The 19,466-nt window shown below is 38.3% G+C and overlaps 4 protein-coding genes across 5 annotated transcripts in view; 1 reads left to right on the top strand and 3 right to left on the bottom strand.

Moving 5' to 3' along the window:
* Positions 1 to 3,823, bottom strand: part of znf532 (zinc finger protein 532) — a 15,666-nt gene extending 11,843 nt beyond the window's left edge. The window contains exons 1-3 of the mRNA XM_007558912.2: positions 3,577 to 3,823; positions 2,733 to 3,134; positions 775 to 836 (exon numbers count right to left, since the gene is read on the bottom strand). The gene's annotated coding sequence lies outside the window, so the exon portion shown is untranslated. The remainder of the gene's footprint in view (positions 1 to 774; positions 837 to 2,732; positions 3,135 to 3,576) is intronic.
* Positions 3,824 to 8,361: 4,538 nt separating this feature from the next.
* Positions 8,362 to 11,269, top strand: grp (gastrin-releasing peptide). Its single transcript, XM_007559002.2, has 3 exons — positions 8,362 to 8,833; positions 9,262 to 9,470; positions 9,553 to 11,269. The coding sequence occupies exons 1-3, from the start codon at positions 8,680 to 8,682 to the stop codon at positions 9,604 to 9,606; spliced, it is 417 nt and encodes a 138-aa protein (XP_007559064.2). The 5' UTR covers positions 8,362 to 8,679; the 3' UTR covers positions 9,607 to 11,269.
* A 104-nt stretch (positions 11,270 to 11,373) lies between these two features.
* rx3 (retinal homeobox gene 3) lies at positions 11,374 to 14,064 on the bottom strand. 2 transcript variants are annotated; one of them, XM_007558910.2, is made up of 3 exons: positions 13,529 to 14,064; positions 12,978 to 13,201; positions 11,374 to 12,004 (listed from the first exon to the last, which is right to left on the bottom strand). In XM_007558910.2, exons 1-3 carry the CDS (start codon positions 13,779 to 13,781, stop codon positions 11,555 to 11,557), a joined length of 927 nt encoding a protein of 308 aa, XP_007558972.1. In that variant the 5' UTR covers positions 13,782 to 14,064; the 3' UTR covers positions 11,374 to 11,554. The 2 variants fall into 2 exon arrangements, with proteins under 2 accessions (XP_007558972.1, XP_007558971.1); XM_007558909.2 differs by having other exon boundaries at positions 12,978 to 13,204; positions 13,529 to 14,063.
* A 2,217-nt stretch (positions 14,065 to 16,281) lies between these two features.
* Positions 16,282 to 19,466, bottom strand: part of cplx4a (complexin 4a) — a 6,199-nt gene continuing 3,014 nt past the window's right edge. The window contains exon 3 of the mRNA XM_007558908.2: positions 16,282 to 17,228. Coding sequence (XP_007558970.1) covers positions 17,001 to 17,228 — 228 coding nt within the window. The 3' untranslated portion in view covers positions 16,282 to 17,000. The remainder of the gene's footprint in view (positions 17,229 to 19,466) is intronic.

Here is a 19,466-nt window from a genome sequence, read left to right as displayed (position 1 = left end):
CTGCTAATTTGTCTGCAGTCATACAATCCTGTGACTGCAGACAAATTAGCAGTCATAGGATGCTAATTTGAGCAGTGAGCTTTTGTCACTGTAGTGTTGTGTAAAGTTATGTTTGCTTGTATTACGATTGTGTGGTTCATGTTTAAATTCTGCAAGCAAAAAAAAAAAAAGAAAAAGAAACAAATGATTCAATCTTAATCATTTCTTGATTTTGATCTGTGCAAACAAGGTAAATAAACATGGGTGCTTGAGTCACATACATGGAGCTGATCTTCTGTGTAACACAAAACCAGAGCAGTACTTTGAACCAAATATCTGCACTCATGGACCCATGACAAAAAAAAACTATCTTATTTTGCATGAATCCATATTTTATGACTTCATTTCGTAGAGAAGGAATCGTGGAGATAATATGACAGAAACAGTGAAGAGAATGAAAATGGTAATGAAGGGAGAGAGAAGACAGTAAATCCTGTGAGAAGAAAAAAAATGGCTGCTGAGCTGTGTGAAGCTGCAGCAGGGAGAGGGAGAAAGGCCTGGTTGAAAAACAACGAGTTTCAGCCATGACAGCCACAGCAGCCTGACGTAGGAAGGTTTGATGAAGAAAAATGACAAAAACACAACACAGAATGGCTTTCTATACCAGCAGTTTAATGCACATGCACTTTTTTTTTCTCCAGTAAGAATCAACATTTTATAAAAGACAGCTGCAGTTTCAGTAAAATGTATGTAAAATAATGGTGGAGACATGCAAGTTAATCAGCAAGTCCTCACCCTCTTGTCTTCGCTCAAGTCCAGCCACTTAGCCAAACCTTCTTTCCTTGCTGCCTTCCATCCTGCAACAAACAAGAGTCACAACACAGCTAACCCACAGGAGGCATCCACCCCACCCTGTCTGGGGAAAAAAAAAATCTTCCCAAACAGGCAAAGGCCCAGAATACAAGGTCAGGTTACATCCAGGCATCTGGTGAGTGCCGGTGGTCCTGATATGGATCGTCTTCGGTCATTCTCTGCACCACAAGCACTAAGACATGTAAACAGACACATAGATCATGCTCCTGTGTTGAGTGTGTGTATGTGAATGTGTGAGGCAGGGCTCCCAGCAGCAGATTCACAGACTCCCAGCCAGCCCCGTCCCCCTGCCCTCGTCCCTTCCCAAATCTCCTTTCTCCCCTCGTGAACCGTGCAGCTCTGCACTCCAACACTCAGCGGGCAAAGAGCAGGCAGGGGAGCCCTGTTAGCCACCAGCGGCCGAGCTGTGAGGGGCTGCCATGGAGCAAGTCTGGGCTATCTCTATCCCCGTGTAGCATAGAGACGGCATTGTTCCCATCAGCCCTAGGTCTGCCTCAAACCGGTTTCAGCTGGTTCTGGTCACTCGACATAAAGCCTCGGGTTGCTGCAGCACGGCCTCAAAAATGCACAGGAAGAGGCTGTGCCCACCTCCCAGGAAGCACTGCGACATTTTCTTTCTTTATAGACACGTTTTGTCACAAAGATAGCTTTAAGCTAGAAAGATAACAAGGGAGGTGACGTATTTTCAGAGCCATAAACATACAAAGAAGAAGTCAGAAGAAAAAAAGAAAGATAAGCAGTCAGTTTGTATTTTTAGCCGTCTATTTTCCAATTTGTCCCTCACTTTCATTTCGTACCTGTAAAGGCCATACATACTTATGTTTATAAAGCACTGGGTGAAAAATTTAGGAATTCAGCTGTTTAGATACATGGTTATGAAATTGCGACAGTTAGATGAGTTAAGAAATTATGACCTCTAATCAAACCAAAATAAGTGTGAGAGACTTTCTGACGAAGAATTTAAACCTAGAAACCTAGAAAATCAATTAAATTGGTTGTCATTCTGGGTGCAAGACATTCCTCAGGCCGATGAAAATGAATGCATGGTTGATAAGAAATGTCCAGTGACTCCATTTACTACCCACAATATTTAGGTACATGAGCAAGGTACAAAACGAAAAAAAGAAAGGGCAACATGGCAACTTGTTGGTATGAAACAAGTTGCCATGTTGGGGTAAGTTGGCCAGGAGCTACATCAGTTGACTTATGAGAAATCATGACGCCTAATTGAGCCAAAACATTCGGCTCAAGTGGGTCTGTGACCAACCTACTGCTGGTAACTGAGTCATGTACAGTCACTAAAGTGGGCTGTGGGTAGATTGTGGAACATGAATCTAAATCAGTTGTCAGTGTGGGTACACAATATCACAACACTGGGTAGTCGATGGATTGTTAGTTCGAAACATCCAGCTAAGTTTCACACCCAAAATTTTCGAGAACAAAACAACCAAAACTACAAATGTATGAAATGGCGAAGGGCCAAAAGATCAGACCAGGCCAGAATTCAATCGGATCATTTGATTTAACAGGATTCAATGTGAAAATTTATTTTAATATCAGGAAACAACTCCTTTGTTTGACTTACCAGGATGGTAGCTGAAGCTCAGTCTGGTCTGTTTCTTACAGTAAGCTCTCTGTGCTTTAGCATCAGCTACAAAAGTACTCAAATGCTTTAAATGTCTGCCAGCAGCACTAGATTGATCAACGTGGTGTGAAGACAAGCAACGTAACACATGGGCAACAAGAAGACGTACTTTCATGCATCTCCCTTACCAGAGCCCCCCCGGCCCCCGCAACCAACTTACACCCCCACAAAGACACAGATGAATGTGAACATGCACTCTCATGCATATATATATATATAGGTAAACGAAGCATACCCTTGTCAGATTTATTTTCCACTCTGAGAGATATCAGGGAGAAAAAAAAAATCTTCCTGTCGAGGCCTCAGCACTTGCTTTTAACAGCCCGCTGTTCCAGCCTCTTTCCTCCTTCCATCTTTCCTTCCTTCTATCCTTTCCTCCTTTCTTCCTTCCTCCCCCACCTCCGCCGCCCCTCCTTCCTTCTGTTCTTCACTGGAGTAGTTATCGGTCTCAGTGGAGGCCTCGTTTTGTCACAAACACCATCAAAATCAGCACCAACGCCACCGCCGCAGCTGAGCCGTGAAGTGGTGGATGGCGAAAGGGGGCAGTGTTCAGCAGTCAAATGAGGCCTTTTGTCTCTGCATGTGCGGCAGGGTGAGGGGACTCTCCGCTCTGGCTCGGGAGCAGGAGCAGCAGCAGCTGGTGGTGCAGAGAGACACACGAGAAAGGGAGGGAGACAGAGACACGGAGGGGGGGGGGAGGTGGAGGACACAGAGGAAGAATGGAAATAAGTCAGAATTGAGTTTTAAAAACAGACTTGAAATCTCTGCGCACTGTTAGTGTTTAAGGCCTTTGAACCTGAAGCAATCCTACAGAAAGATGAGGTTTTTAAATGGATTAACTGCAACATTCTCTATGTCATACATGAAATTAAAGAGTAAGTGAACTAGCGTCACGCATAAGTGTTGAGGCCACGTCACGTATTGTACAAATAGCATGAACCTGTCTTAAAATCCAACAAAAATATACATCTACATTTTTGTTATTCCAACCCAAATGAAAACAATAATGAAGAAATGTCTCCAAATAACAGTATGTGATCCAGAAACAGGCACACATAAGGAGATATTTTGTAACCTACCTGGAAAACAGAGGTTGCCAGTAGAGTAATACTGGCTCTCTTTGGCCTGCTATGAGTCCTTGATTCATCTTGCAGACCTGCTAAAGACAGCCAGCCATGCTGCGGAACAAACTAATTCTTCATCTTTATGTGAAAAATCTTAAGCGGATGTATTCATCTCGGCACACTAATGCATTTCAGACACTGGAAATGGCAGCAGAAGATGAGTGTGTGTATGTATTATAAAAGGCCCTCGCAGTGCCTACTGCCTCCCTGCACTGTGACAGATTCAGTGCAACGGAGGAGGCTGAGGTTGCTCCCCACCCCTTACAGAGCCACATGACGTCACACTGCCTCCATTCAGACAGGATATAAGAAGGGCTGCTGGAAGCTGCCCCATCAATGTTTTCAGCCATTTTTTGCCCAAGATGATGTCACACTAGTGCTAAAAGCTCAGAACCTTACCTGTTGTGTTTTCTGTTCCATTTTAGCATTCGACGGCCTTTCTTTAATGTTGAATCATACAGTTCAGAGGAAGAAACCCACTTTGGCTCTCATTTGACCCTTGACTCATCTGCAAGCAGCTGTTCGCACACCATCTAATTTGTGACACAACGTAAGTCGAGTGCTTTCTACAGATTGAAATATGTCGCACTCATGACAAATAGGACAGCGATCCAAAAACCAACGCCCGACTGTTCCTCACTCACTTTATTACACGAGCTCTCGGATTCATACTCGGATCCCTCAGGTTAACTCTTTCAGTGCTGACTGGTGAATCAATAACTCGGAAGTCCTTCCATTCAGCTGAATGGAATTAAAAACAATTGGAAAATTAGTGCATGTACACGTTTGAGAAAAAAATCTGATGCATCATATATCGTAAATCTTAAACTATGAGGACGGCACAAAGAAATCTCTAAAATCCTCCAAAATATGATTATTGATGCTGTTGATTGAAGTTTGTGGATTCCTACCTACACCTTTTTCTTACAGGCGTTCAATAAATCAGCAACTTCAAAAAAACAACATAAGAGCGTTCCACACACCCCATTACTGCCTTTAAATCCTCTGACTGGAGTGTGACAGGAAAGTGATGGAGACCAAAGACCTCATAATGGCAGAACTATCCATTTAAACTGATGCTTTGCTTGCTGAGAGGAAGCCCTTAAATGATTCTTTTAGCTTTCAATAAAGCTCTCATTATCAATGTCATGTGACTTTAAGTGAATGTAATGACTGGCAAATAGAAAAGACATTAGCATAATCACCAAATGATTGAAAGCAATTTTACCCAAACTAGATTTTATGCATGAACATTTGTTAAACTCAATAATGTGGCCTTGTAATACTAATTTCTGTGCAGATAATAGCAACACACAAAGCTTTAAAGACAATCTTCTTAAACACAGGTAAATCAAGTAGTTTTTTTAATGCAAGATTTGAATAATTTGATGAACACAATGGGCAACATATTTAATTGTCCATTTGTTTTATATGTGGATCAAACTACATGGCTTATCATAAATGCACCCCACAGTGCCATCTGCTGTTTTCATGCAGAAACGAACAGTGAAACCGGAACACTGACTTTAAACTTATGAATATTTTAATGGCATATTGAAATTGTGTCCAGAACAGGAATTTTTCAGACCCCTGTTGAGTAATTGTTCCTTTTTTTTTTAAAGTTCATGTTGATCAGAGTAAATGTATAATTGCTGCTTCGTGAAAGGAAAATGACGTAGCCTTTCAAGGTGATTTGATTTGCCTGATCGTGGCGTCTGGAATTAATAAAGTGTAGGTGATCAAAGCCAGACAATCAGGCAGGAGCTGTTCGTGATCATATGAGTTGATTAACAACCTTCTCGGTCTCTAGAGCTGTGACCGTGAAACTGCATGAATTTCTGTTCTTGACTCATTTGCTTTTTGGTTAAATTCACAAAAAAAATAAAATAAAAAATGGTGAAAGAAGTGGCAAAAATATAAAAAGGGAAATCTATCAAGCGGTGATTCCAAAATAACTTCGCCTCAAATTTCATCAATTGCAGATGGTATTCCTGGTGTCTTTTTGTGTGTGTGTGTGTGTGTGTGTATGTGTGTGTGTGTGTGTGTTTTCTTGTTTGGTCTCTGGTAAAACAAACAAACAAATATTTCAGATGGCACTGTGCCGTGCATCCTACCTGTTGCTGCCCTTTGAATGGAGATGACTCATCCTGTTTTGTTAAGGTCAACTCTGGACAAGCATGCAAATCGAACCATACGTACTCTTTTAGACTCCTGCAGGGATGTGTGTGTATAAGGTTGTGACCCAACAATAGCCAGAGGGAACCCTCAACCTTTCAACAACAACAAAAAAATGTTATTTACCTATGCAGACTCCTGATCTGTCCTCATGCGTTCTCTTTTTTTATGCCCGTCTGTAAGTCTATACGGTCATAAGCGGGATCAGTCAAGTATGAGAATTTGATATAGGCTTCATGTGTGGGTGCCTTGCTACTTTTGAAGGCAGCATTGCTGAGCTTTCTCGAGACGCAGATAATCATAAAAGATGTGACTCACACTTTGCAAGTTGGTATGTGCTGCATTGTTGTATTCCTGTAACAGCATGGGTCATCATTGTTGGACGCTTGGACGTTTCAGCTCTGGAAAAATGGTGAGCTTTGGAAACCTGCTGCAATTCACTCACCAAGGTAAATACTAGAAGTGAGTGGGGGCGGGAACATACAAAGCATTAAAGAGCAAACATCACAGCTTTTCTGATAAAAAAAAAATAAAATAAAATCTTATTACAAAAAAAAGTCTTCTTTTTCATTGCCTTACCGCCTGCAGGGTTCTCTAAGTTGGTCTCAAACATTCATCGTCTGAGTCCTACTAGTTGGTCACAATGTTAAAGGAAACTAAATGTGAAGCAATGACAGGTAGCTTAAAGGTTTTTAGATCTTTTTGTGTCACTACATTGAGACTTTGTACAGACAGAAATTCACTTCGCGTGTCTCCTATCCATACAGATGAGTGACTTGATTTCAGGCATCAGTGGGATGTTTGACATTTGAATTATTATGACATGGTTTAAAAAAAAAATCTTGGATTTACTTAGTGGAAAGTTATTTTAAAACACCTCAAGCATCCATAAGCGGGATAAAATATTTTTTTCCCTTTTCTTTCATGTGAAACTTATGAATGTGTATGATTTTTTTTTTATCAACAGAAATACCTTTTTATACATCCTCTGAAGATTAAACAGCCAAAGCAAAACCTCACAATTGCAGATAAGACAGTAAGATGTGGAGACAAAACTAATTGTGTTGTGTTTATGTGTTTTTATTTTATTTTAATGTTATGCCCTGAATTCATTTTCTATATCTGCTTAATTCTGTGCTTGGTCAAGGTTAAATTTCCAGACTTGGTCATTGGCCACTTAAGATACTCTTCCTTCAATCCTGATGAATTAGACATATTTGAATAATTACTTACTGCCTCCAGTTAAAGATTGGAGATTAAGAGGTTAACTTTCAGCCGCTTGGCCTTCAAACTCAAGTTAAAAAACAAAACAAAAAAAAAAACATAACTTAATACAACATGTCGTAGAGGTTTTACACCTAAGGTCAATGTTAAGAGACCTTGTCTCCCTAAAATGCACCACTTTACAATGTATTGCACACTTTTGGAAAGCAGTTTATGCATTTAAAAAAAAAGAAAAGAAAATATATTACTCAGAAACAGAAACAGTTGGACACCTGCCTAAGTTCGCCGACGTAGGACAGCGTGAGTGGAAGATAGCTCCTCAGCTCAACATGGAAGGAAAATTGATTGCTGCTATAACACTGCTATGGTTCAAACCTAGACAGAGTGGAAGCAATGATGAGAATGATAAACTGTCTTTAGTTTTTTTTATTGAATCATAAGACTTAATGGAGCCAGTTACAGCTTAGAGCACAAAACAGCCACAGCCCTGCTATTTCCTGTCAATGCACCTTCATTCTAACTTTCATTCAATCCTTCTTAATGTTCTTTCTGAGGATGACAAGATAAAGTGTTCACACCTTTAGGCAAGCTTGCAGACTGACAATGGAATTGTACCACATATCTGAGCGAAAACCAGAACTTACTCTCCAGGAACAGAGCCGCAGCTCTCAAAATCTCAATTGCTCCAAACATATTGAAATGTAGATTTTCATAACGTGGAAGAGATGGTTGTTTACATAATCAAAAAATACCTGAAAAGGCAATAAAAATCCATCTCTTATCTATAACTGCGTATCTTGCACCAGCAGTGAGTGAGCGAGAAGGTACACACCTGGACACACACACAGACACACACACACTTAGGACAATTTAGATCAACCTTGAGTCAAATCCTGAATTCGACCATTGTGCAGCCCCAGCAATAAAAATGTCTTCAGCATTCATTTTGTTTAAATTTCTTGTTAAAAGTTGAGAAAAACTAAAAACATATACCTACAATTTTTTCCCATCAATATGCCATAAAGACTCTCCATCCTAGGTACTGACTGAGCTTCGTTTATTTCATGCTACTTTGTGGTCGAGTTTCCAGAAGTAAAAATTATAACAAGTACTTTTTTTCGTCATAACTTTCTATAAATAGGCTAATATTAATATATAACTCCTGAACAGAAATCTTCCCTCTAAGAAAAAAAAAAAGAAAAAAAAAAGGTAGTTACCAAGTATATTATAGACTATTAATAGACACCAGAATCCAGAGGTTCGGTCCTCCTGTTCCGATGACGTTCACACCTGATATATGAATTATAATAATGTAGATAAACATCTGCGATCTGTAATTGGCAACTATAAATGATCACCCAACTGCATCACTTTTCCTCCGTGGCACTTCTGCTAAAGACCCGCTGACGCACAGCTGTTTCAGGAGGGGCATTTAACTTTCTTTCATCGGTAGTCATTCCTATCAAAGGCACCGAAAGAGGAACTTCTGCAAGTCGGTGTAGCTGGACGTCTTGATTTACCCCCTTCACATCGGTGCAACTAGCAGGGGAAAAACCAAGCGATTATGGTGTAGATTATTTAAAGTTAAACCGAGTTAAGTCAGTGCAACGTAAGGATTAGTATACATCGCTTGGTTTAGAGCTGACCCTTTCTCCTATCATGTGTGCGGTGCGCCTTTGTTACTCGTGGTCTTGCAGAGCGCTCTGGCCGATTTTTATTATCCTGGCGGCTGCGCCTTGTCTCCTGCGCTGCTCTGAGAGACCCGCGTTAGTTGTTGGAAAAATGTATCCAAGGGGCAATCACTGGGCTGTAGGTAAGAAAACCTTCATTTTTAATCTGAAATTTTTATTTAATAATAATAATAATAATAATAATAATAATAATAATAATAATAATAATAATAAAGCTGAATCTTTGATCATATATATTTAATTAACTATAACTTTCAAAATGTATTTTTTTTTTCTGTCATTGAACTTCTAAATTAAAGTGAAACACTCACATGAAGAAAAACACCTGTTATATGTCTGTCTGTGTTATGGACTCGGCAAAGGAAATAAAAGCAGCTAATGAAATGCTCTCATTAATAACATCTTCTGGTGTTGCTTTTAATTACTTTGCAAATTTCAAGTCAACTGGCTGAAGAATAACTAAATGAAACATATTTCTATAATAATAATAATAATAATAATAATAATAATAATAATAATAATAATAATAATGATGATTTTCAACCTACAGGTCATTTAATGGGAAAGAAGAGCATTACGAGTCTGCCTGGACAGCAGCAGGAAAACCTCGACTACCTCACGCTTTCACAATCGGACAAGGTCTTTGATCAGGACCAAACTGTGAAGGAAATGTCAGCAGAGAACCAAAAACAAACAGTGCTGCGAAAGCTGCTCCACAACAACAGGAGAGAAGACAACAGAGGAAAACGCCTCCGAGAGGTCAGCCTGTAGAGTCAAACGATGTTTGTAATCTCTGACCTTTAACATGCTGACATTTCTCTGCTTAATTATTGTTTTGCAGTTGTTGGACCTCCTAACTCTGACTTTGAGACAGCAAGACAGCGAATCCTCCTGAAGGCAAGACAAACCCGGCTGCAAATGCAGCCTCTGACGTCTACTCAACCTGCTCTGTAATCACGTATTTACAATGTATAAACTCTGTGCTGTAGAAAAAGACACTAGAGGCACAAAAGCAATGTTCTGTTTTTGGTGAATTAGCATTTTTACTTGCACAAAATAAAAAGGTTTCAACCGCCGACTGACTGACAAGGTTGTGTTGTAGGAATCAGGAATTTTAACTGAATTACATGTTACGATGACAATAACTTTTACTCAAAGAATTTAATAAATGCATACTTCTGAGGAAGAATTAACTTTTGTTTTTTGTTTGTTTTTATTTGCTCTGCTTTTATAGAAGACTTATTGCGGATAGATCCAAAATGTCTGTTGCGAAGAATTTATTTCAGCATCACACTATCCCATCGTATTTCAACAGTAAACAATAGATAAACAACAAAAAAAAAAGACATCTTCAATTTACATAAGTTTGTGAAACCAGCACATCATGGTCCTACCACTTGCGCAGTAACCCTTCTTACCACTAGGTGGTGCGTAAGTTCAGTTTTATGAACATCTCGAGTTTCAGTAACTTTCTAGTCGCACAAAACGCCAACGTCACCATAATTAAAAGTGTAAAGAAGCCATAAGATTGTTGTGTTGTTGGGTGAGAGAAAAAAAAAATAAACAAACAAATAAACACCAACTGTTTTTCTCTCTGGGAAGAGATGAATAGATGACCATCAGTATTATTTTTGGTTCGCAGGGGATTCAAGCAAACAGGAAACGCTAATTGCAACAGTTTGGCAAGACAAATCGTCCTTTTAAAGCCACAAACACATTTTTTTCTTCCTCCTTTTCTTTAGTCATTTGTCACGGATGATAGGTAAACAATTGAAGAGCAAGTCACTTTCACCCCCATTAGGAGTCTAATCCGACGAGAGAGTGGGATACAGTTTGTAGGACTTAATGAGGAGGAAATAAAATGACCTACGGACTCATTTTCTGAAACATACGGAGGAAGTTAAGAGGTTTAAGCCACTTTGACTGAGACACCAGCGTGTATTTAAAATATATAACTAATATATATTATTCATATGCATTAAATTAGTAGATAATTTAATAATAAAATTATAAACATAAACACCGGAAAACTTAAACTCACTCCCTTCAATGTTAATGACTGTTTTTTTCTTAAAACAATTAAAAAATAAAAATCCCTGGGAAGGCAGATATCCACCGCTAGAGGGCACTAAAATCAACATTTCCAATTTTCTGATCTGTGCTGTCTGTCATTCTTTGTAAATGTCAACTTTCCAGATCAGTTCATGCTACACAACTTAGTCATTATCTATTTTCTTCTTTTTGTGTTTTACTCTTCAGAAGGCCCTGATAAAAATACTTTTTATTATTATTATTTTTAGGAATCACATAAGAATTAATTCTCTAAAAGCTCTTAAATTGGTAAAGAATTTTTGCATTTGGAAACAGTTTAAAAAAATATCTGAGAGTTTATTGTACAGACAAAAAATAAATTACATTTGTTACACTTACAATCAAAAAGACTGTGAATGATCAGCAACAAAGGTGTGGTTGTGTTGCCATCAAAATAATGAAAGGATACAAATGGGTTCCATTACACGTTTGTTTTACTGATAACAAAACTCTTTGCCAAAATGAGAGAAGATTAAAATAAAACAGAACATCACATTTGAATCAGTTTTCTAACATAAAAAATATATATGGAGAGTACATCCAAATAACTGTATTTATACTGAACTTTTTTTTTTTTTTTACAATGTTTCAGGAACTTATGTATTGCCTGTCAGGATTTTGACAGTTTTTTTTTCCTTGGGATCGGGACGTCCAGGTGTCCAGAATTTTACAATCCAATTTGCAGAAAGATAAAATCTTTTCAAATCACAGTCTTCTGGGTGTGCATGTCCGTCTTAACCCTCCCACTGGCATCACCACGTCTTCCCAATAGACTGAATGTGCTCCTTGGCTTTCATCCTCAGTGAGGCTATACTGGAGTTCCTTGGGTTGGCTGAGCACTGGTATGTGGGTGGCAGGGAGCACATAGAACCGATGTGGGAAAGGTGAGGGCTGTGTCCCAGGGCTGGGGAGTTGAATATAGACGCTGGCAAGGAAGGAGGCATGGACGGGGGAGGAGAGGGAGCGTAGGCACCCGGTAGGGTCTGTGAGCCGCCAATGAAGCCCGGCAGCGACTGCAGAGGGGCTGAAGATGTGATAGGGGTGGAGAGCCAGGGCTCCAGCGGCAGCCCGGAGCCCAGGGAGCTGGTGGTGGATCGGCCAAAAGACAGAAGAGAGGGGGAAGGGGTGTCCTGCAGCTTGATGGCGCTCACCTCCAGCTTCTCCTGACGACGCCACTTGGCTCGTCGGTTTTGAAACCACACCTAGAAAGAGGTGAGGATGGTAAAAAAAACAAAAAAACAACAAAAAAAAAAACAGTGTAACAATAAAGTAAAATGTTGTATCTTTAAGATTTATATTACAGCCCTTGTATGTAAGATACTGAAATTTATGGACACATTATAATCACTTAGTTAACAGATTTAAAAACTCTGTTTCTATATTACATATAAGTGACAGGATTGGATTGAGGGAATTACTCTTAAAAATGCCTTTTAACTTAAAGTATGTTTTGTATTTTCAGTAAAAGCAAATAATTGTATTGCTTTATTATTATTCGAAGTATTTCTTCTGTTGTTCTACAGTAGAAGGTCTTAAACGAAACTTTGTACAGTCCATTGTGAACAGTTAGATAGTTATTTATTTGCATATTTATTTGTATTTATTTATTTTTCTAGTTTTACAATTTACAACACACAAAATCAAGGGAACATGCCACTTCAAATGAATCATTTCTGTATTTCACATATAAAGGGACACTCTGGACTTCGCTGACTCAAAACTAGAATGAGTTCAGAATCTCGATCATTTTTAATCTCAGCTTAAAACCCATCAGGCACATAATACTTGGGGCAGAGAGACTTTTATTGGGGTATTTATTCTATTTTTGAGATATATTTCATTTTTATTCCCTTGCAGCAATTTTAACTCGCTGCTTTTGGCAAATATACTTTAAAATGTGTCTTTCAAACATATTTATCAAAGACTCGTTTAAGGTGGAAAAATAAAACGTAAGCAGCCTACAGCTTTTGATGTGACTTTTTGTATATTCGTGTATTTTACAATGGGGAAAAACCTAGCGCATTATAAAAATATTCATACATAAGCAGATTATTATTATTATTATTATTATTATTATTATTATTATTATTATTATTATTATTAAAGCGACGTGACGTATCCTCCTTTCTATGGCGGAAAACAACTAGTGGCATTATTTTGGAGGCCAAGTCCCACCTGCACTCGGACCTCCGGTAGGTTGACCTTTAGGGCCAGCTCCTCTCTGCTGTACACGTCCGGGTAATGGGACTTCTCGAAGGCCCGCTCCAGTTCGTGGAGCTGGAAGGTGGTGAAGGTGGTTCGGTTCCGGCGGTGTTTCTTTTTCTGGTTCTCGTCGTCGGACAGCTTGCCGTCTCTGTCCGGTGAGTCCGGACCTGCGGAAGCTTCCCCGGTGCACACACCTGCTACGAAGGAGAAGGAGGCGTTCAACGACTCAAAGAAAAAAAAAATGGCGAAATTACTTTTTCTTAGAAAAGTTTAAAAGACAAAGCTCTATTTTCTTTCTTTTTTCTTTTTGAGGTTTTTTTGTTTTGCTTTTTACGAAGCAACACCTTCTACATTATTTGACCCCACTTGTGACTTGTGAAACAGAAGTTGTGGCTGTCCACAACAGCGGCTTATTACTACTAAAAAAAGAAGAAGAAAAGAAGAAGTAATAAGCCAATATATCCTTAAGATATTACTGCCAGAAATGAAACAAAAAAGATACAAAAATTAAATCTACTCACTCTCACAACTGTCAGTGTAATGACTTTTCTTCCTCTGCGTCACAGTAACATTCCCGCTGCGGTCCGGGTCTTTCTGTGTCCCGGTGTAAGAGGCTGACTGGTGGAAGATGGTGTCCTCTTTGAAGCCCAGGATGGCCTCGATGCTGTGGACGGTGGACGGGTTGGTTCCCGGGCTCTGCACGGAACGTGCGGAGGGAGAGACGCGCTCATCCATCATCATCATCATTTGGGATGTAGATCCGAGCAGCCACATTGGTCGCTTCAAGTCCGGAAGAAATGTCAGAATTCACAGACTCTTACTTTTTTTTTTCTTCTTCTGAAACTTTTCCTCTCTTCTCAAGTCTTATTTTGGAAAAGTTCTCTCTGTTGTTATGGAGCATCTTTGCTGATGGGTTTTAAAGTGGTGCCTGTGCGGGACACCCCTCCCACGTCACGTCACAGAGGGGACGTCCTGCTGGATTTAGGGGGTAACATGCAGCCACCAGCCTTCACCCAGCAGAACTCCACCCCATCCCCATCCCATCCCAAGTGCATCAGCATGCCTCTAAACCTACTTACATAAATCTTAAAACCATCTTTCCTCTTCTCCAGATGTCATGTTCATGTTGGCGTGTGGAGTGGAGGGGGGGAAAAAAGGGAAAGATTAAGCCCACAGATTAAGGTACAACAAAATCATAATTACAAGATCTCTGGTGAGATCACAGATTGCAAGATGACAGCTTAATATTTAATCACATCTTCAAGATATTGTCACCAAAGATGATTTTGTTCGTTGAATTGTTTTGCAGATCAGAAAAATAACTGCAGTTTTCACACATTCAGATCTCAAGCTACCATAAACGTATTTGCTAATTGAAAAAAAAGAAAATAATAATAATTAACAGTTTATCTAACAAAAGGTTTTCAAAAAAAATGTCTAATAGTGTAACTAATGCATAAACAACAACAATTTGAGCTTATAGCCACTTAACAAACAAACATTGACAGCAGTGTGGTAATCCTCCTTAAGGGGATTAGTTATTTTACTCAAAAGAGTTAAAACCCCTAAAACTATTTCGTTTTTCCTAATTAAAGACGTTGACCTGCGTTGGCCCAACAGCGAGGGGGTCCATGAAGAATAGCAGGATACTAAGTAAGTCAGTTCATGAAGCAAATAAAAAGCTCAATAGTAAATCCATTTCAAAACAGGTTTACCATTTTATTGGAGAATTTAAACTGAAAAAACAAAGTTAAGTTGCTGGTAATCTCAAAAAGAGGCTTCAAAAACCACGATGCTGAAAATAATTCACTGTGTGAAATTATTTATTTCCAGCCTGCAGAAATCAAATGCAAAAACTAAAAAATAAATAAATAAATAAATACAATGGACAGAAATAAAAGAAACAATTACTGTATGACTTGCTGTATGAATGAACTGTAAAGGGTCTAAGCTGCTCTAAAGATCTCAGCTTTTTCTCAGAAGACTTCTGAATGAGTAAAGTAAGAGACACAGGATGAAAAACATTTAGTGTCTTTGGGAATTTGCACAGGGTCACAGGTACTGGATCCTTCCAGAACCTGGACACTCAGTGACGTAGGAGAGACTTGGTGAAGATAAAAGACAGGATGCCCGCCAGCTGTTTTGCAAACTTCTTCAAAAGTCTGTTCCTCAAATTTAGTTTTGTAAAATGAGGACCTGTTTTTTTTAATAAGTTTTACGTTGATGTTTTTTTAAGCTTTATTAGCATCTTGATAATTACTGTGATCAACATCAGTTATGTCACTCCATATCATTTGTTGTGAAGAGTTTTGGTCTTCTTCATTTGCCATTTTATCTGATTGCTTACAACATTTGGCAAATCTTCAAATCATTATTTTAGACTTTACCTTTTCTGACTCTGATAGTCCATGAAGACACATCAATATTTCAAGAATGATGCAAACCATTCGACTTCCTCGCAGTTTGAAACATTTTATCCAGTATAATTTTATAGGAACTTTAAATTGCATTCAACATTGCATCGTTACATTGTGCAGAAAAAAAAATGGGAAAAATATGGACTCGGTGAAGGAAAGATGGCACAGGCCGACAACCTTGGCAGCGCTGATCCTATTAGATGTAATCTCCAGACTTTACAAATCCACAGCCGTTCAAACTTGGCTTCTTATAAAACTCGGAACGGTGCTGTTTCCCATCAACCAGCCCTCCCTCCTCCCCACACCAGCCTCACCCTGATTCTCCTTAGCCTAATCTTTCCTAACTGTTTGGATAATGCCCAATTAAATTAATACCTGTTTATTTTTCACTCAGTCATCCCTGATTTGTGTAAATAAGATTAATTGCAGCTACCCGAAGGTTACATGTTTCCTGGCTGTGTGACTGAATATGAGTGATAACCATCATGAAAACTGCTAAGGACTTAAATTCAAAGAACAGAAAATATACCTTTTCAGTGAATGTAAGCATCCACAATTTTTACATAATTAATTGGACTTATTGGGTTTTAATGGTAAGAATAATTATCTAAATTAAGTAGTTAACACTGTTTTCCCAGGGGATACAAGGTGCTAACTCCTCTCCTGTGCATTTGGTTTTCTGATACAATCCCATATTCAAACTGGACTAATAATTAAAAGTGAAAGGAATATATATATATATATATATATATATATATATATATATATATATATATATATATATATATATATATATATATATATATATATATATATATATATACATACTTTTTTTTAATTCCACCACTGACTCATTGTTTGTGTTTAATATGCATTTTTATTTGAACAACAAATTTGTCTTCTCACAATCACGTACATTCGAGCATTTCAAAAAACACACATCTGTCGCCGCCTTTATGATTTATGTATTTATACAATAAGTTTGTGCAAATTTGCAAATGTTTCTGCAAAGACTTAATCCAGCTGAAATTATTGCAACGCCTGAAAATCACATGTTTTCGTGCAACACCAAAGGTGGTGACCAAATATATCAACCATTTATACAGCAGAAACAAAGAAAGAAAGAAAGAAAGAAAAAAAAACAATAAATCTGAGAGGAAAGTTGCATAACTCAGGAAGGATTGGTTTTCTATCAGCACATCTTGGATTACCTTGACTTTCTTTTTTAATGAAAAAAAAAACACACACATATAGAGACTAACCTGTCTCATTTCATGACAACACTGAACAATAAGAGTGGAAGGATTGGGCACCATTGACACAATATAATGTATTGCAAATTTGTGTGCAAAAGAAAAACTATATAGCAGATTTTTCTGATGGTTTTAATATAATTTCTTGTTATGATTCAAATCAAATAATGTGACATAACACGAGAGAGGGCTTATTCTCAGCAAATGTATGTAGAACCTCAGACTCACAACTTGGTTTACTCCAAGCAACATGTTAAATTAATATCTTAACAATCCCCCACTCCCCTGTCTTTCCGCCATTTGCTTTCACCAGCCTCGGCTGTTCACATGACAGAGCACTTCTCCTCCGCTTTGCTCTTCAGCTCGGTCACCGTGGCAGAGGCTTTTTCCTTCAACTGGTCCATGTCCATGTTCTGCAGGTTCTGAAACTGGCCCATTAGGGAGTCCTTGCCCTCCTCCTCCGTGGCGTCCTCGTCCACCATCTTGAGCAGCTCCTCGGGTACGTCCACGTCGTCCCCGGCCATCTCTATCATGTTCTCGTCCTGCTCGCTCTGCAGATGTCAACGTTAACGTAGGAGAACGTGGTCAGGAACCAATGAGCTAAGATTCAGACGTCGAGATATATGTTGATAAATCTGATAAAAGAAAAAAAAATGTCATCTTGTCCTTTTGGTTTATGGTTGTTTGCATTCACTTTGGAAAAGGAAGAAAAAAAACCATGACTGCAGACGACTGCAGGCAAACTCCTCAGTAGTTCTTTAAAAGGTTTGTTAAAAGGTTGTTAGAAAGACGGGGGGAAAGAGGGCCTTGATGCCTTGTTTTAAAGATTTGCTTCCAAGAAACAAACTTTGCATAAACTGAGTTTTGGTTGTCAAAAAATTGTAAACTTCTAAGAATAAATAAATAAAGAAAGAAATAAAGAAATAAAGAAAGAAAGAAAGAAAGAAAAACATGTGAAGAAAAAAATTCATGTTTTTTTTTCTTTTTAGCTTGACTTTTGGTTGAACTCCACTTACTTTCTCCTTACTTTTGTCTTTTCTTTTGTTTGACTCATTGCATGTTTGTTAGTATCGTTGCAATTATATTTTGAGGGTTTTTGTATTATCAAAATGTAAAGTTTTTAGGTTTTGTTTTTACCCAATTGTGTCATGGATAAACTGTTTTAGAATATTTATATTTTTATATTGTCTGCACCTGTCCTTTGCATTTCCTTATTACAAATACAATTGTGGGTTTATTCATCAGTCCTAACAACATTTATCTAATAATGATTGCTATATTGTTTGCTTAATTAGATATTTGAGTGTGACTTTTGTCTTTGTCATGCAAACACCTTGGGTTACTCTTACAAACTGAACTTATTGGAAAAAAAATGTGTTTGGCTTTTTGGCTTTTTGGGCAAAGACACTGCTTTGCTTTTATTGTTGTGCAATAAAAGCAAATACATGGAATGGATCACTTAAGAGCAAACAATAATGAAAACAACCTAGAGTGAATATTTGAAGATATTTTGTGTTTTCTGTGGGTTTCTGACTTTAAGTTTCCTCCTCTTTATTATTATTAAATCATAAGCCTCATAAGCATCTAAATGTGAATAGGCTTTGCCCTGTGACTACTTTAAAGTTCAATCTGTGGGATTATCTCAGACCTGATTTAGCCTTTCTTCCCAGGTACAGTCTAAAGATAACCTCTGTAATGTTGTGCTGTTTTCTTCTTCCTTCTTGTTTTTTCTCCGAAGCTATTCTTTTTTGCTTATTCCTCCTTTATTTTTTTTATTAATATTCTTTTATTCTACTCTTCTTAAGAAGCTCCTGTTTTTTTTTTGTTGTAAAAACAAAACAAAACAAAACAAGAAAACAGCTAATGTTCAGACTTGTCACTTTTCTGGCCTTACATGTGATAGAAACGTAATTTAATGAAAACAATAGCATGTTATTGTCCAAATGTTATTACTTGTTTGCTTTCAAGTCACTGATATTTGGCTAACGTCTTTAAAAAAGAAGCAGTTAAATAAAATCTATCAAGTGGTCGAAAAAGGAACGAGACATTGATGTACCACTAGCTGAAAGCTATTAGAGCAGCTAAAGTCGCTGGCAGATGCACTGTTATCACAAGACTGCTGGTTCTGAATCAGCTTCTCAGTCATTTACTGAAAAACTTCAGGATTGAAACAGTTTAAATGACGTCTCTCTACATACCTTATTGGCTCCCTCCATTACAGTTTGTTTCTCTGTCAAGGCTCCTCTGAAATCCACCAGTTGCCCAGTTTAGATCCACTAAAGTAAATGTTGCAGTTTGCTGGAGCCAGATCCCTCTGCCGGGGTTCGCCCTAATAGGCTAGGGACACCTGCTCTGTGGCATTTGGCCTGCTAAGACTAGAGGTGCAACAAGCCTTTCTTAGTAATCTCCTCCTGAACAGCCAAGTGCTGCTGTCACACAGAGATGACCTCAGCTAAAACCCGACCAAAGAGCGAGCTGAATTAGTAGATATTGTTATTATTATTATTATTATTTTTTTTTTGCATTTCCTTTAAAAAGGCTGTTAGATACAGCCCTTCTCCTGTCTTTGTTGTGGAATTGCAATGTTTACAGTAATTAGGAGCTGTTCGTTTATAGAATATTACTGATTGACTTTTCTCCTGCTGTGGCTTCTTCGCTTTTCACTTTTACATTAACCTGCTGTTTCTTCCATCTCCAAGGTGATTTTTGCTATTTTTAAGCTTAAAACTTCAGTATCAGCTAAAAACGTCCAAATGTTTTTTTTTTTTTTTTTTTTTTTTTGAGGGGAG

The sequence above is a fragment of the Poecilia formosa genome, unplaced genomic scaffold (assembly GCF_000485575.1).
Source record: "Poecilia formosa unplaced genomic scaffold, Poecilia_formosa-5.1.2 Scaffold100, whole genome shotgun sequence".
Classification (NCBI taxonomy): Eukaryota; Metazoa; Chordata; class Actinopteri; order Cyprinodontiformes; family Poeciliidae; genus Poecilia; species Poecilia formosa.
The sequence above is the reverse complement of the archived record's forward strand: the minus strand, read 5'-3'. Positions and strand labels throughout refer to the sequence as shown.

Bases quoted from the DNA above. Each gene is read 5' to 3' on its own strand.
- rx3 (XM_007558909.2), bottom strand. From the start codon at position 13,781: ATGTGGCTGCTCGGATCTACATCCCAAATGATGATGATGATGGATGAG. The intron at 13,205-13,528 runs GTGAGTAGATTT...TCTCCTTCGTAG, and splicing joins TTACACTGACAGTTGTGAGA to CAGGTGTGTGCACCGGGGAA. The intron at 12,005-12,977 runs GTGGGACTTGGC...ACCTCTTTCTAG, and splicing joins TACCGGAGGTCCGAGTGCAG to GTGTGGTTTCAAAACCGACG.
- grp (XM_007559002.2), top strand. From the start codon at position 8,680: ATGTGTGCGGTGCGCCTTTGTTACTCGTGGTCTTGCAGAGCGCTCTGG. The intron at 8,834-9,261 runs GTAAGAAAACCT...TTCAACCTACAG, and splicing joins GGGCAATCACTGGGCTGTAG to GTCATTTAATGGGAAAGAAG. The intron at 9,471-9,552 runs GTCAGCCTGTAG...ATTGTTTTGCAG, and splicing joins GAGGAAAACGCCTCCGAGAG to TTGTTGGACCTCCTAACTCT.